This window comes from Patiria miniata, unplaced genomic scaffold (genome assembly GCF_015706575.1).
Source record: "Patiria miniata isolate m_02_andy unplaced genomic scaffold, ASM1570657v1 HiC_scaffold_18, whole genome shotgun sequence".
Taxonomy (NCBI): domain Eukaryota; kingdom Metazoa; phylum Echinodermata; class Asteroidea; order Valvatida; family Asterinidae; genus Patiria; species Patiria miniata.
In genome coordinates, this window is record NW_024037056.1 from 10136321 (window position 1) to 10152697 (window position 16377).

Genomic DNA, 16377 nt, shown 5'->3' on the forward strand with positions numbered 1-16377 from the left:
TTTGGTAAATTTATATATTTTGTAAGACTTTTAGGCAAATGCGAGGTTAGTTCGAAATAAACTGTTGTTTGTACGGTAGCAGATACCCAAGTATTCTGTACAGTTAACACTAGGCCTTTGGGGGAGTGTAGCCTTGTGGTTAGGGTGTGTGACTCATGATCAGAGGGTCATAGGTTCGAATCCAGCCGCTGGCAATTATGTCGTGTCCTTGGGCAAGCTACTTCATCCCCACTTGTCTCTCTCCACCCAGGAGTATAAATGGGAACCGGCATTCGCTGGGGAGTAACCTGCGATGGACTAGCATCGCATCCAGGGGGAACAGAAATACTCTCAGTTGTTTCATGTCACTGAAACCGGAGATAAACGCCGGCCTGATGGGCCACACTGGCTCGTGACAGACTTTACTAACACTAAGCCTACTTATGTCAAATTTATTATGGCTTATTTTGTACTTATTCATAACCTGATCAGCGCTTTAAACCGATTCTCTTTCTGCCAGTTTATGAGAGAAGACAGGAAATTCATGTTTAAAGAGGAGGGGGGAATGGATGAAACCCGGGAGCCACAAGTCAAAGTTAAAAGCATAAATGAATCAGATAGATTCAATCTGCCAAAATGGCCCTGACAGGTATGAAGCAAAGGTCATCACATATACAAGGCGAGAGGAGCCCATTAGCTGAATTCTCTGAGAACACGAGAAAGTGTTAGTCTCTTTAAGACCTATACAGGGTGGTGCAAAAAGAAGGAAACCCACTTTTGACAGGAATTTTTACCTACTTATCCAACTAATATGGTTGTTTTTAAATAATGTAGTGAAGTATAACTCTTCAACCATACGTGGTGAAAACTTGCAAGCATAGTGTTATTATGCTAATTTGAATACAAGTCACCAAAATAACTGTTGTCCACGTCTAAGTCTAGGGTAGTGTTTTTTTTCTTCAAATCAAGCTCCGGAGCTCAGTCAAGCGGATGGAATTAAGCAGTCCATAGACAAGCAGGTTTGGAACATGAAATGTATTAACTACCATATCTCAGAGACAAAGCATGCATTCGCAATTAATTTTGTTGTCACTGATGTTCAATATTTTAATTCCATTAAATTGATTTTTTGAAATATGCTCAACAAGCAGGTGAAATTTGCTGTCAAAATTGGGTTTCTTTCTTTTTGCACCACCCTGCATAGCCTTCCCTACTCTTCTACGGGTTTCCACAATAATCCTTGATATGAGAAACATGCAAGCAGAAAGTGCATGGAAGACATAAGAGACTGTAATACATGGACAAGAACAGCACAGGAGAGAATGAAAAGGAGAATTGATGGAGCGGCCTTTCCAGTGGATTCAAATATGGCTGATAGACGCCCCGTGCCTTTGCTTAACAAGGCATCTGTTAAGCAATCATGACCGCCAAACTAGGACCTTATCAGGTTTCTTCCTTCCCTACAGGTTCCTGGGGATCTTTTTTGATGGATATTTGACTAAAGTTTTGCTCTACAGGGTGAGTAAAAAAAAAGGAAACCCACATGTCAGACACCTTTTTAAATGAAGTTCTGTGTGTTACTTTCGAAATCTAGAATATGAAAGCCCAATTAATAAGCTTTCGTTTAGTACAAGAATCATTGAATAACTCATGTACTTTTCAAGCTACGGATTTTTAAACATAAACACGGTTTACAGTTCTGTCCACGGATCACCGAAAAAGTAAGTGTTCTGTCAGCAAAACGAAAACAATTCACACACATCCCTATGTGAACTGTTTTCGTTTTGCTGAAAGAACACATGCCTTTTTTTGTGATCCGTGGACAGAACCCTAAAACGGTGTTTGTGTTTCAAACTTAAAAAGTACATGAGTGATTTGAATGATTCTTGTACTAAAAGAAAGCTTATTAATTGGTCTTTTATATCCTAGATTTTGAAAGTGCTACATGCAGAACTTCATTTCAAAAGGTGTCTGACATGTGGGTTTCCTTTTTTTTTACTTACCCTGTATCCTATATTCATAAGAGCTTAAAATCCACCTGACCTGAAGGAATATATTGTCTTTCCTTTCATACACGAATCCCTCTAAGGGAGGAAGCGTGGCAAATCCTGTAGGATCTGATATGGTTGTTCTTAAGGGATTTGCTGTCCGGCTTGAAGTAGTTGTGCTTCACTGTGATTTGTGTTGGACATTTTTGGGTTAACATCCTTGTTTTGACAAATCATCAGAGCAAATGCGTTGCCGGGTAGCAGGGATCGCACCTGTTATTGTCAAAAGTGTTGACACTGCTGTGTGTGTCAAGTTCAAAGTCTCTTTTGTACACCAACCAAAAATCCAATTATGAAATGCAGGTGACTATGTTAACGCATTTAAATCAAGCACTTTGGGACAATCTGCCTTTCAAATCCGCTTTCAGAGGAAAAACCGCCGAAAATCTTACCCTTCGTACCTTGGGCGAAAAGTACGAATGCTTAAACACCCCCCAAAAATGTGAACTGGACTGAGAATAAATATTATGCAAGCTAAATTTGAAAAAAAGGTATGACTGTCTTGTAATCTGGGTGACAATATGTCAGTAACAGTGATCTTGTCACGAAATTGGCCGATCAGATTCGTGATGTGAGGCAGTCGCAGTGCGCAGGCGCTGACGAATAGAGTTAACTTCCTCAACCAATCAGGAGCCAAGGGGCGTGGTTCCAGTCGAGTGCCGAGTAACGGGTGGTGGTGATAGGGTCGAACGATTAATTTCAACAGCAAGTACCGATTTTCACCATTAGACACCACTCGCTTAAGCTGAACATCTAAGCCTCTAGTCGCGTCGTGAACACATCGGATACAGCCAGGATATTTCTCGTACTTGCAACAGGTAACTTTTCTTTGTGATGGTGTATTTATTATTCTATGAGGAAGGTGTTTTTGTTTTATGTTAATGATGACATTCCTAATGAAAAACCATAAGAATTCTAATATTCCTGTTTTACCAACTTTGTAGAAAAACAATTACAATGAAAAACGAAAAAAGGAGAAAACACCAAGTGATGAAATACCAAACCTTATCAACGCCACAGTTTGGCTTTGGGCTTCGATTGAGGTTACAACGACCCCTTGTTGAGGGCACTGATGGATATGAATTAAGTTTACCGTTTTATTTCTATTTTGCAGACTTTGAACTACAGACCGGTGCGTGTATCGTGTCCACGTCGTGACCGTGCAGCTTCAATCAAACCATGGGTTTCTTCAATCGCCCGGTGGCCTTCGGCTTCTGCTTCGCTCTGTTCACCTGTGTCCAAGTCACAGTGGGGCTCTACATAGCAGGTGTCTTGACCACTTTGGAGAAGCAGTACCGGATCACTACCTCCGTGGCGGGGTTGGTGCTTTCCACCAGTGATTTTGCTAGTCTCGTCTCGATCCCGTTGGTGTCGTACGTCGGGTCGTCGATGCACCGGCCGCGTATTGTAGGCGTCCTCGGCCTCCTGACTGCAGTTGGCGGAATCTTGAGCGGAATGCCGCACATTTTGTATCCGTCTTACAGGGACGGGGAGGCGATTCAAGCTGGGAATGGCACGAGGTAAGCAGATTGTAAATTGAGTGTAGTGTTTGTTGTACTGTTCGGTTGTTTTATGGTTGGGAATTTGTTGATTGAAAAGACTGCCGGTTGTAACAAGTTTGTGGATTTGCTATGGGTTCGTTGACTCAACGATTTGGAAGCTGACCGACTGTTGGATGGCCAGCTGTTCGGCAGTTTACTGGCTTGTTGGCTGACTGGCTGGCTTGCTCCCCGCTGGGTGGCACGCTGGCTGGCGGGCTGACTCCCCGCGGCTGAATTGCTGATTGATTGTCTAGCTGGCTGGCTGGTGGCTGGCTGGCTGGCTGGCTCCTCGGCTGGCTGGCTGGCTGGCCTGAAGTCTGCATGCTGCCCTGCCGGCCAATATTGACTGATTGACTTGGTTGGTTTGCAGAATTTGATGGGTCGGTTGACCGGTTTCCCTTTTACCAATTTGTCTCAATGCCACAGTCAAGTAATCCTGACATCGCCATCTCAAGGTGGAAATGTCGCTCCATTACGGGAAGTGGGTTGAATGTGTTTTACTCTTTCACACCCGAAATATAACCACACATTGTCTCTTTTCATCATAGTACCATTTACGTCTGCGATGCTGCGAGAGGGGAAGAGAATTGCTCAGCAGAGGATATTGATGAATCTGGCTCTAGGATAAATGAGATGTGGGCCTTGCTGCTCGGCCAGTGTATCATGGGATTTGCCTACGGACCGTTGTTCCCAATTGCTCTGACCTACATCGACGATCAAGTCAAAGGCACAACCACACCTTACTACATCGGTGAATGTTCTTCCTTTGTCAATTTTAATACTAGCACGTGTTCCCTTCTGAAAGATTTCTGCGATTTGTAGAAGTAATTCTGAGCTAGCTCCAGTTGCTCGAACTCATGCCCTCCTGCTCTGCTTGGCAGCTGAACTTGATTGCCAAACTTTCTGCTGACACAGTTTTATCAGAAATCTGTTCATTGGTGCTTAGTGCATCACATCAGGCATCATTTGACACAATTATTAGTATGTACCTTCATATCACTCCACCCTCCCAAAACAAATTCAGAATAGCCAGCCTTAAGTTAGTTTGACGATGGCCAAATCAGAATTTGGTTAAATAATATCTCAACTTGCTTGACTTAAGAAAATTGACCGATGTGTTCGCATAAGAAAATCAGCTCATAACACAAGAACCAGATCAGCTTATAACAGAAAGAAGCATGACAGCCATTTCAAACACTGAGAACATATGCCATGCATCTCGTTCTTTAACAAAATGACTAGAGCTAGATTTGTGAAATTGAAAACAGACATTTTTTTGTAAAAGAACCTGTTTGTCATGTGTTTTAGCTGCTATCCTGACTGCTGGTACATCGGCTACTTTGGTCGGCTTCGGCGAAGGGTATCTGTTCCTTTCAATGTGGGTTGATTGGCCAGCCCAGTACTACGGCCAGGTAGAGTGGCTTGGAGCCTGGTGGATGGGCTTCTTCGTGAACGGCGCCCTCATTGGGCTCCTCTCGATCCCTTTCTTCTTCTTCCCGAAGGAGATGGATGTTGAGATTAACCAGGAGGATATACCAAAGGAGAAGCTGGCGATGGAAGGGAAGGAAGGAGAGAGCAAACTCGGAGCCAAAGGTTAGCAACCGAATTTCTTTGCCTTCTTTTCGCTCTTCATAGCCATGTGGGTGCATACCTATGTTCCCCAATACCTATTTTTCCCAATACCTATGTTCCCCAACCCTAACCCTAACCCTAGCCCTAACCATCATCGAGTAGACCCCCTCCATGTTATCACAATCGTCTTTACATTTCGAACACAAGTATAACAGACCTTCGACTCTGTTTTTGTTTTCACTTGATGGGTATTCATGTTTCTATAGACGAACTTGAGGAGCCGCAATTTGGCTCTTTTGATGTTCTAGTTCTCGGTAACAATCAAGGTCATACAAGTAAATGAGATATTGAACCAAGTTCTGTTTGTCGTTTGCAAAGGTGTGGTTTCTCCGTCATCCTTTTTACCTTTTTAGTCATGTAAAAGCTTACAGGACTGAATGTAATTAAACTCCTCTGCTAAAGATGCGCAACCTGGATCTGGTACACGGTACCCTGTGCAGACATGTGCCCACTGGGGAACAAAAGATTGTATATGTCTCCACAGAGCAATTTCTATAGGTGAATACGTCTCCACTCATAAACTAGGACTTTCCCAGGTGTGTTGATCCGTCGCAAATTGAAGTATTTTATGTAAGGGATATTAAGTCCGAATTTCAACCCAGGAAATTAACTCTGGTCAAAAAAGGAGCATTTTGAAAGAACACTTTCAAACTCGACACTTTCAAACTCGAAAACTTTAGTTCCAGTATGTATGTGTATGTGTCTGTGAATTTTCCCTGGAGATAGTTCAAGATGTAACACTAGCGTTTGCAACAACAGATTAAGCTGAAATTCGAAATATACTGAGATGGTATAAGTGTTCAACTACTCGTGAAATAACAACTTTCGTAAATTCCTAGAATTTGATATAAATACATAGATTCGAAGAAGTTTTCGAACGATTTCTTCCCGACTTGAAGGTCAGCTTTACCAGTAACCAGTATTGAGGTTTTGGCATCGATGACGGCGATTTTTTGCACTGACATGAAATTTAGAATTTCGTCTTTGTTATAATTTTAACATTTCAATCATACTGAGCGTATTTTCTGAGAAACACAACATGCAAAAGGCCATGATTTGTGGGGTTCACGAATTTCACTGCTCTGTTACAGCGTCTAAGTACGTAATAGGGTTAGCTTTGCTTAACAACCGGCACTTTTTAGCGTTCGCAACCACACGGCTGTAGTATACAATGGTTCGGAGCTTTCAACTACCGTACTAAACGTAGATTTCGATGCACTCGGGACTGTCCTTAATCAATAGATGAGGAGACCACATCAGTTCAAGCAACGAAGTCAAAGCTATATCGTCCCCAAATGGGTCAAGGCATACCGAACATAACACTGAAACACCCCCCCCCCCAAAAAAAAATATGTGGTGCGCCGTGGTCCAATGGTACCGTGTTCGACTCATGTTCTGTGGTACGTGGGCTTGAACCCTGATGAGAGACATCGTGTTGCTGGGGTCCTGCAATTGCCTCTCTTTATCCAGGAGTATAAATGGGTACCTCTGAAGGGAGAGATCAGATTGCGCTGATCTCGAGCTGCTGCAGAAACAAATGGTCTCACTGTCTGATGAACAGGGGTAAGAATTGTAAGGCTATTCTCATTAGACCTCTGGTGTTAAGCGCCATATAAGCACCACATTATTGCATATAAAAATATTGGTATCAATGAGCGACGATTTCTGTTTTCTCGTGGCAGATTTTTTCATGGCATCAAAGCGACTTTTCTGCAACTTCGTCTTCATGGCGCTCTTGGTCGGCTCCATCTTCGATCTTGCGGTGGCTGCATCCTTTGGATTCTTCATGGCCAAGTTTCTGCAAGTCCAGTTTAACATACCAGCTGCCCAATCCTCCTTATACGTGGGTGGGTATTTAGCAGCATTCCAATTTTCTTCTTCAAAGCTCTATAAAAAGAGCCTTCACTAAATTCACGAAGCTTACCCAATTGACAACAGATGTTGTTTAGTATAGTAAAATCAGTCATTTGCGAACGAACATTAGTCTTATAAACACTTTCAGTCAAACACTTTTAAAACACTCAAGTTAAGCTATGCTTCGTCGTTTTAAGGTATCATACATATACTCAACAGCAAGTTTTTTAAATTAATGTAGGTACTCCAGCTGGGTTAAGTCTTGGTCATCTGAGATGTACTTTGACCTCCGTTTCCATAGCGATGGTCACCGTGATGACAGCTGTCTCCTGTCATCTTTTGTAGTGGCGTCATGTTTTTTTCCTCCCTTGCAGGAATAATCATCACTCCTGCTGCCTTCCTCGGCAATTTCTCCGGGGGATTCCTGGTCAAGAAGCTGAACTTGGACTCCAAGGGGTGCGGGAAGGTTATCCTCGTCCTTAATGTCATCGTCATGGCCTGCATCCCGGTTGTGTACTTTCTGTCCTGTCCTGTGCCCACCTATGCTGGCAACAGTAACGGCGAAATCAGGTGAAGAGTCTATAATTATGATTTATATATTCATGTACGCGTGCTCGCGAACCTAGACCAATCAGGTTACAGGGAAGATAAAATCGTCACAGCACTGAGCACCAACTGAAACTTTTAGAAACTTTGAGAGAATTTTGCCTTATATACATGTATAAGATTGGGTTTAATGAAAGATTCGTTTTGAAAGTCGCCTATTACATGGCTCTGCCAAATGCAACTTAAAAGAAAAAGTGGAAAGAAAAAGGAGGAGTTCAGATTAAGGAATGTATACAGAGAAGAAATGTTAGTCTGAAATATTAATGAATGTTCTCAACCCTTAAATGAAACTGATGAATGTTCTCAACTCTGATATGATATTGATGAATGTTCTCAACTCTAAAATGATATTGATCAATTTCTCAACTCTGATATGATATTGATGAGTGTTCGCAACTCCTAAAATAATATTTGTGAATGTTCTCAACTCTTAAATGATATTTTGAAAGTTCTCAACTCTGACATGATATTGATGAATGTTCTCAACTCTGAAATGATGTTGATGAAAGTTCTCAACTCTGAAATGATATTGATCAATGTTCTCAACTCTCCAATATTGATGAATGTTTTCATCTCTGAAATGACATTGATGAATGTTCTCAACTCTGACATGATATTGATGAATGTTCTCAACTCTCAAATGACATTGATGAATGTTCTCAACTCTAAAATGATATTGATCAATGTTCTCAACTCTCCAATATTGATGAATGTTTTCATCTCTGAAATGACATTGATGAATGTTCTCAACTCTGAAATGATATTGATGAATGTTCTCAACTCTCAAATGATAGAAAAAGTGGAAAGAAAAATGGAGTTCAGATATAAGAATGTACAGAGAAGAAATATCACTCTGAAATATTAATGAAAGTTCTCAACTCTGAAATGACATTGATGAATGTTCTCAACTCTAAAATGATATTGATCAATGTTCTCAACTCTCCAATATTGATGAATGTTTTCATCTCTGAAATGACATTGATGAATGTTCTCAACTCTGAAATGATATTGATGAATGTTCTCAACTCTCAAATGATAGAAAAAGTGGAAAGAAAAATGGAGTTCAGATATAAGAATGTACAGAGAAGAAATATCACTCTGAAATATTAATGAAAGTTCTCAACTCTGAAATGACATTGATGAATGTTCTCAACTCTAAAATGATATTGATCAATGTTCTCAACTCTGAAATGATATTGATGAAAGTTCTCATTTCTGAAATTATGTTGATGAATGTTCTCAACTCAAATGAGCGTTCTCAACTTTAAAATGATATTGATTAATGTTCTCAACTCTGATATGATATGATATTGATGAATGTTCTCAACTCTCAAATGATATTGATGAAAGTTCTGAACTCTGAAATGATATTGATGAATGTTCTCAACTCTGAAACGATATTGATGGAAGTTCTTAACTCTCAAATGATATTGATGAAAGTTCTCAACTCTGATATGATATTGATGAGTGTTCGCAACTCTAAAATGATGTTGATACATTTGTAATTGTTCTCAACTCTGAAATGATATTAAGGAATGTTGTCCACTCTGATATGATGTTGATGAAAGTTCTCAACTCGGAAATGATGCTCAACTAATATTCTGATGACATTTTATCATTTCGCAGTACAACCAACCCGTGTAACAAAGATTGCACTTGCACTGGCTCGCGATACGAACCAGTCTGTGGCCACGATGGACTGGTGTACGCCACGCCGTGTTTTGCTGGCTGCACCGGTGAACAGCAAAATCAGACGGACGACCCAATGGTCAATATCACGGTAAGACAACAAAATTGTTTCTTCTATACTTTCCGATTGGCAATTTCTTTCGTAAAAAAAATTAAAAAATTAATCCTCAGTTCAAACAGAGAGTGGACTCAATCGTAATTATGAGCCTTGCATACAGAGAATGAACTTTTAAACCGTTCAAAAAAGGAAGTGGAATTTCATTCAACTCTGATAAATATCGTGTTAGGATGGGAAATGTCACTCCTCCTAACATTTTTATTGATGCATCTGCTGTAACCGATCCGACTGCGACATTAACACCTGGGTGCCAGCGATTCTGTGCTATTCTCCTTTCATGCAGTATTTATTTAGTTGTACAATACAAATTTATATTTTGGACGCCTTTTATTCTTGTGCAAGCACCGAGAGTTTCTAGGCTTCCAATAAAGTGTTTGGCAATTGTTTGTGCGGTCCTTTTGTGTCTTTGAACTTGCTGGGTCATCCGCACCCTCGAAGCACACCACGGCTATAAGTAATACTCGACCAACGATCACTTGACTGCCACTTGTGCTGTGAAAACCAAACACACAAGATTTCTATTGCTGTTCCCAAAGATGGCCAGCGTAATCGTCCTGTATTCTGACTGTGTGACTTAGCCTGGTTGCTGGCTGTTCAGCCGATATTGGGCTGAACCCGGCCCATCGTGTACATTAGACACATGAGAAAGGCTTCCAGTAGGTAGCCATTCTGAGTCAATCTGGGCCTCTTTAAGGACATGTTTAATCAGGACCCATGTTCGGCACTATCACTATGAACAAATTCAGATAATAATCAGGTGCAAGCAATAGTTCTCATCTGAGTACATGTGGTGCAAAGCTTTTTTTCTACAAAGTAGGCTTGTCTGTTCGTAGCAAATACAGGTACCAATAACTCTAAGATTTTGATCAAAGTTGTGCAAAGAAATCTTACCTTGAGGCAAGCGCACGTTCATGATTGAGCTTTGATTAGTTTCAATGATGCAATGGGGTTATAACCAACGAAATAAGCAAATGACTCATAAATATTCACTAAATTTTTTTTGCTTATCTACTTGTTTTACCAATACAGGTGTACACTGGCTGTTCGTGCAGTTCAAACAATGCCACGGATTCATTTTCGCAACAAGTAGTGACGGGGCAGTGTCTGGCACCTTGTAACATGATCTACTATTGTGGCATCTTCCTCTTCTGCATCGTCCTATTCGGCACACCGGCCAAAAATCCCTTACTCATGGTGACGATGAGGTACTTTCTCCACTCTGTTCTTATAATGGAGTCAATGATATAGATGTATAAATAGAACAGGAATTATCACAGCATTAAATCGTCAGGTCAGGTGCAAGGTCACAGGGAATGAACAAATGACCTTTATCGTGCTGCCACCATTCCAGTCTTGTTCCCTGCATCCAATAACAGTACTGAATGATAATGTTTTTTGTGCAAAAAGGAACCAAACTGTTTTTCCTTCCAGCCTCGCTTTGGCTACGTTGATTTGAATTGGAAAACAATCAAGATTGCAGAAACAGGATTATGGTCTATAGACCTTTATCACACTACCACCATTTCAGTCGTGTTCCCTGCATTCAATAACAGTACTGAATGATAATGTTTTTTGTGCAAACAGGAACCAAACTATTTTTCCTTCCAGCCTCGCTTTGGCTACGTTGATTTGAATGGGAAAACAATCAAGATGGCCGCAACATGATTATGGTCTATAGACCTCTATCACGCTGCCACCATTTCAGTCTTGTTCCCTGCATTCAATAACAGTACTGAATGATAATGTTTTTTGTGCAAACAGGAACCAAACTATTTTCCCTTCCAGCCTCGCTTTGGCTACGTTGATTTGAATGGAAAACAATCAAGATGGCGGCAACATGATAATGGTCTACAGCTGCCCTCCCCACCCCTCCCACCATTGAAATCTTCAACTGAATAACATTTTGTGTCACTTGCCTTTTTGTTCCCCCTTTAAAAATCATTTGCACCCCAGGTGCCACTAGGAAATGTAATTCTAGTCACGTCACTGCTTGTGAGCTGTGTTGAGTTGTGATCGCTGTGTAATTTTCCTGTGATTACATGTGATGTGAATTGTAATGTACTTTTTTTGTGATGGGTTTGTGATGAGTTGTGATCGACTTGCGATGCCTTGCGATTGACTAACGATGACCTGTGATAGGCTGTTATGACATGTGTATATACATGTATTAAAAAATCTCAAACAACTTGCTTCTGGTCGACTGCAAAATTCACAATTCCTTGCTTAGTCTAATAAGATTCTTGTTAAGTTACTGAACTTTTAAACCTCTCCCTGGCTGGCGATAAGATGTTTTTTTACACTGCTGAAATTCTTAGCTGTGTATTCCTGATGATATAACTTCAATTCCTTTTGTGTTTAGGGGATACTGATAACAATAACATATTTTTTTCTGTTCCTTCAGATGTGCTGGAGACGATAAAACCTACGCTCTTGGAATGCAATCGCTATTTGGTCGAGCTTTAGGTAAACACCCATTCTCATTATAAAAAAAAAATTATACCCAATGGTTAATTTATGTAATTTTGCATTTTCACTCTATATTCAGGACTGCCACTTTTCCTAAGCTCAGTCGAACGCACCGCGACAATGTTGTATAATTTCTTGTTAAAGTTAAAAACTTCAAGTCATAACAGTGGGTTGCAATCCATGCAATCCATAGGAATGGGGAACATTCAAACTCAACTGGATATTTTCCATTTGCCAATAACCTATTCCCTTTGCGAGTTAACTTTGAACAACGTCTGGTACACTGACTTGCTAACGATGCTTGCCACGTTTTAACTTTAAATTCTCCAGACCAAAGACACTGTTACTATATCACATGATTCGGGGCAAGCTCTTACATGAGACGTTCAGCATCAATACATTGCTCACAGCCTCGCAATGGGCGGGGATGGCACAAAGACACCAGACCATTTCGGAGCTGGGGGTTGCTAGCGTAAGCCTTGCCCTGAATCACGTGATATAGCAACAGTCTCTTTGGTCTGGAGAATTCAAAGTTAAAATGTGCCACGCATTCAAGCAAGTCAGGGTACCAGATGTTACTCGAATTTAATTCGCAAAAATGGCTTATTAAGTCAGATTTGAGACTTCGTTGGATCATGGAGAGCAATGTTGGGAATGGTTTGCATATGTACTGTGAATGCACAAAACCTACCAGTTTCGAAATCATGAAACCTTTTTCACGGTGTTCTCACCTCTCTTTGTTCCAGGCTTTCTACCGGCTCCGCTGTACTTTGGGGCAGCGATCGAAGGCGCTTGCATCCTGGACCGAATCGAGTGCGGCGTGGCCGGCGACTGTCTAGTGTACGACTCGGTGACATTCCGTCTGACTTTCCTCGGAATCTTCCTGGCCTTGAAAGTAAGAACAAGATTAACACATTGGTTTGTTAAGAGAAAAGGACGAGATCCACCAATTTCTATACAGTGTAAAAGACATTTACAAGTGCCGAGGGTCTGGCCTTTCTGTTTGCAACGAGTGAAAATTCAATCTATTTGAGCGGAGATGAACTCCCCCAATGACTGAAGCAGGGTACCAGACGTTTTAGAGTGAAATTCATTCAATCAAACAGATTGAGTTTTCACTCGAGTCTTACCTGGATTGATTTTTGATTCAGAGTATTTCAGACTAATATTAGAGTTTTCCATAGACACATTGTAATTTTAAAATTGCATATTTAATTTTGACTATTAAATATGTGTTTTCTTTCTCTCTGTTGGGTAGGTTCTTACATTTGCCTGCTACCTTGCTGCCACGATTGGAGTGTACAGACACGCCGATTTTGACGGGAAGGAGGACAAATACGACCACGAAAAGAAGGTAAGAAGGGGCTGAAATCAAGTCTTTTAATTCATGAAATTTGCCAAACTTGGTCATGTTTTTAACGAATACAGGCTGAGTAATAAAACCAAAACCCAAATGTCGGGACTATTGTTTTAGTGAAGTTCTGCATGTAGCACTTTCAAAATCTAGTATATGAAAGCACAATTCATAAGCTTTCTTTTAGTACAACAATCATTACAATCATTTATGTACTTTTCAAGTTACGGAATTTTAAACACAACCACTGTTTTAAAGTTCTGTCTACGGATCACAAAAAAGGTTTGCGTTCTTTCAGCAAAACGAAAACATTTCACACACATCCCTATGTGATTTGATTTCGTTTGCTGAAGAACACTTACCTTTTTGTGATCCGTGGACAGAACTTTACAACGGTGGTTGTGTTTAAAATTCCGCAACTTGACAATTACATGAGTGATTTGAATAATTCTTGTACTAAAAGAAAGCTCATAAATGGGACTTTCATATCCTAGATTTTGAAAGTGCTACATGTAGAACTTCACTAAACAATGGTCCCGACATTTGGGTTTCGGGTGTTTTTTAACTCAGCCTGTATTAGGTATGGATGTTTTGGTCATGTCAGAGACAATGTAGTCTAATTAACAGAACACCTTTTCAGTATAAATTAGGCGTACACACCAAATCAAGATTGTGTTAACAGTAAAATTACTCTCGAAAATTCACACGGATTTATTTATAGGGGTTTAGAGCCCTGACCCTGAGTACGTTTCTGTTTATCAAGGTCACCGTGATCTGCGCAACAAGCAGATTGTTTTGGAATGACGTCATTTCTATAAATATCGGTACCGTGAGTGGTAACGCCCACCTATTCTTATCAACACAGAATGGCGACATGAAGAATGGGCTGGAGGGCAGGTACAACAGAGGCTACGATAAAGAAGCGGAGGCGGGGACCCAGACCGATATGACAACTTTTTGATTGAAACTTGACATTTGACCAAACCGCTTGAATAAAGCTTTAGAAAACACCTCCCAGATGTCTACCCTTTCAAAGGAATTGCTGAAAAAGAAACATCATGAGTTAATACAAATAAGTCAATTTTTGAAATTGAGTTCAACTCGCTCAAAAAACGTGAACAACCAGATATTATACATGCATAGACTCCACGACAAGAAAATGTCAGGACATGTAATTTTGAAGTTATATTAAAAAGGTGTACTACTTAAATTCTGATAATTCGGATCCAACCCTGTATCGTATTTAAATTTGTCTTGTGTGTCTTATATCCAAAATAGGAGGTTCAATAATACAATCATAATACACTTCAACAAAAACAAGGAGTTTAAGGAACATATTAAATTAAACAATAACCAATTAAATTGTACATCAGATTCGAACCAGCCAACCGGTCCCGCAAGCTCGGTGGTCGAGTGGTTAAAGACTTCTGCACTAGAAAGCAGGAGTTCGTGGGTTCGAGTCCCACCCGAGTGATTGTTTTTCCAACCTTTACGCAGGAGGTAACACATTGGGTATACATTGTTTTTATAAGTCGGTGAAGGGCAAAACCTAACATCACCCAGATGCAAATTCATCTTATGAATACTGAAAGATATAACGTTAAAAATAATTTGTCTCCTCTCGGACTTGTAATTCTCTTCATGGTGTCGACAAAAACTAAAGTGTTAAAAAGTATACTTAAATTTAACCTTTATCTTTTATCGTCTTTCTTAAGAAGCGCTTTTGTTACTGTACAGTATTCTTTTAAAAACTACCCCTCATCTTGTTTATATTTACACATGCTAGAACTGTTGTAATATTTGTGTGGTTTTTTTTTTTAATTTAAAAATTTGAGTGAGTGATTTAAAAAGATATTTTTTATATCTGAGTTGGAATATATAGTATTGAATAAAAACCAGTCAGCTTTGTTTACATACTTTTCTATTTAACATGTATCATTTTCCTTATATCTTCAATTAAAATTATCCATTATCTTTATAAAGTTGTTTTATTAAGTTTTCTCAGTAGAGTATGTATTTAGTTATATAAACCAATTAGAAGTTAAAAATTCACGGGTAATTGGATCTGAACCGCTATTTTATATACAAATGCACGCCACCTAATTTATAACGAAAGAATGTGTTAGGAAGGCTTGGATTAGTTTTGTATCATCAGTTTTGGTTCTGTATATAAATTCACAATCTATATTATTCACGGTTGACCTAAAACTTTGTGAGTTTCTTTCCATATGCCTTTTGTTTTACAGAATTGTAAGACGATAGAATCGGTCCCCTGCTCTCACTTATGCCCCTGCAGCTTGTCTTAATCACCAATGTCAACCGTCACTTCGAGAAATTGTTTGGTTTTGGTACCTTTGTCCCCTGTCATTCTCATGATCTACTGCCGTGCTTCATGTTCACATTGTATCAGCGGCGGCGGAACGCTTTTCAAACTGGGGGAGGGGGGCAACACCAAAATGGGGCACTTGCTCAGAAAAGGGGGCACCTTCCGTCGGTGTGAAAGTAAAGGAAAAGAATATGGTCCCGTTCATTTCGCTATAAACCTATAAGACGAGGAACAAATTATGAATATGTTGTCCATCTTGCTCTTTGTGTTTCTTTTACCTAGTAATGTAAAGAGACCTAGAGACCTTTTTTGTTTATAACGAGAGTTGCACTCGTTCAAGTTTTGTTTTCATCTCGACGGAGCACATTTATAACCTCTAGATGGGCATTTCTGTTGGCCTGGGATATTCTTAGGGGAAAGTGCCTTAAAGGAGCCGGGTTATTTTGACCATCTCACAGACGGGGGGGGGGTGGATTCCGCCCTTTCCCTCAGATTTCGGCCATTGATTGACGAAAAAATATGAAACTCGGTGCAAGCATAGAACAATTTAATATAAAGATACCCAAGAAATCTCATTACTATAGGTTAAAGGGTTTTGGAATTATCGGCTAATTTATTATCCATATGCACCAATAGTTATTCTGGTGTGTGTACACCACATATGGGGACATTTAGTTTGCGCGCAGAGCGCCGAAAAAAATTCGCTGCGCAGTAACCCATAGTCTGAATTTTATGGGTTTTTTGGGGGGGTATCCAAAGATGCA

The 16377-nt window shown here is 40.1% G+C and overlaps 1 protein-coding gene across 1 annotated transcript; it reads left to right on the plus strand.

The window, feature by feature from the left end:
* The first annotated feature begins 2762 nt into the window (after nt 1-2762).
* LOC119725149 (solute carrier organic anion transporter family member 3A1-like) lies at nt 2763-14620 on the plus strand. Its single transcript, XM_038196509.1, has 12 exons — nt 2763-2845; nt 3142-3547; nt 4117-4319; nt 4877-5161; nt 6883-7047; nt 7429-7624; nt 9287-9440; nt 10497-10672; nt 11869-11930; nt 12680-12828; nt 13192-13287; nt 14153-14620. Exons 2-12 carry the CDS (start codon nt 3207-3209, stop codon nt 14246-14248), a joined length of 1923 nt encoding a protein of 640 aa, XP_038052437.1. The 5' UTR covers nt 2763-2845; nt 3142-3206; the 3' UTR covers nt 14249-14620.
* Nucleotides 14621-16377: the final 1757 nt, after the last annotated feature.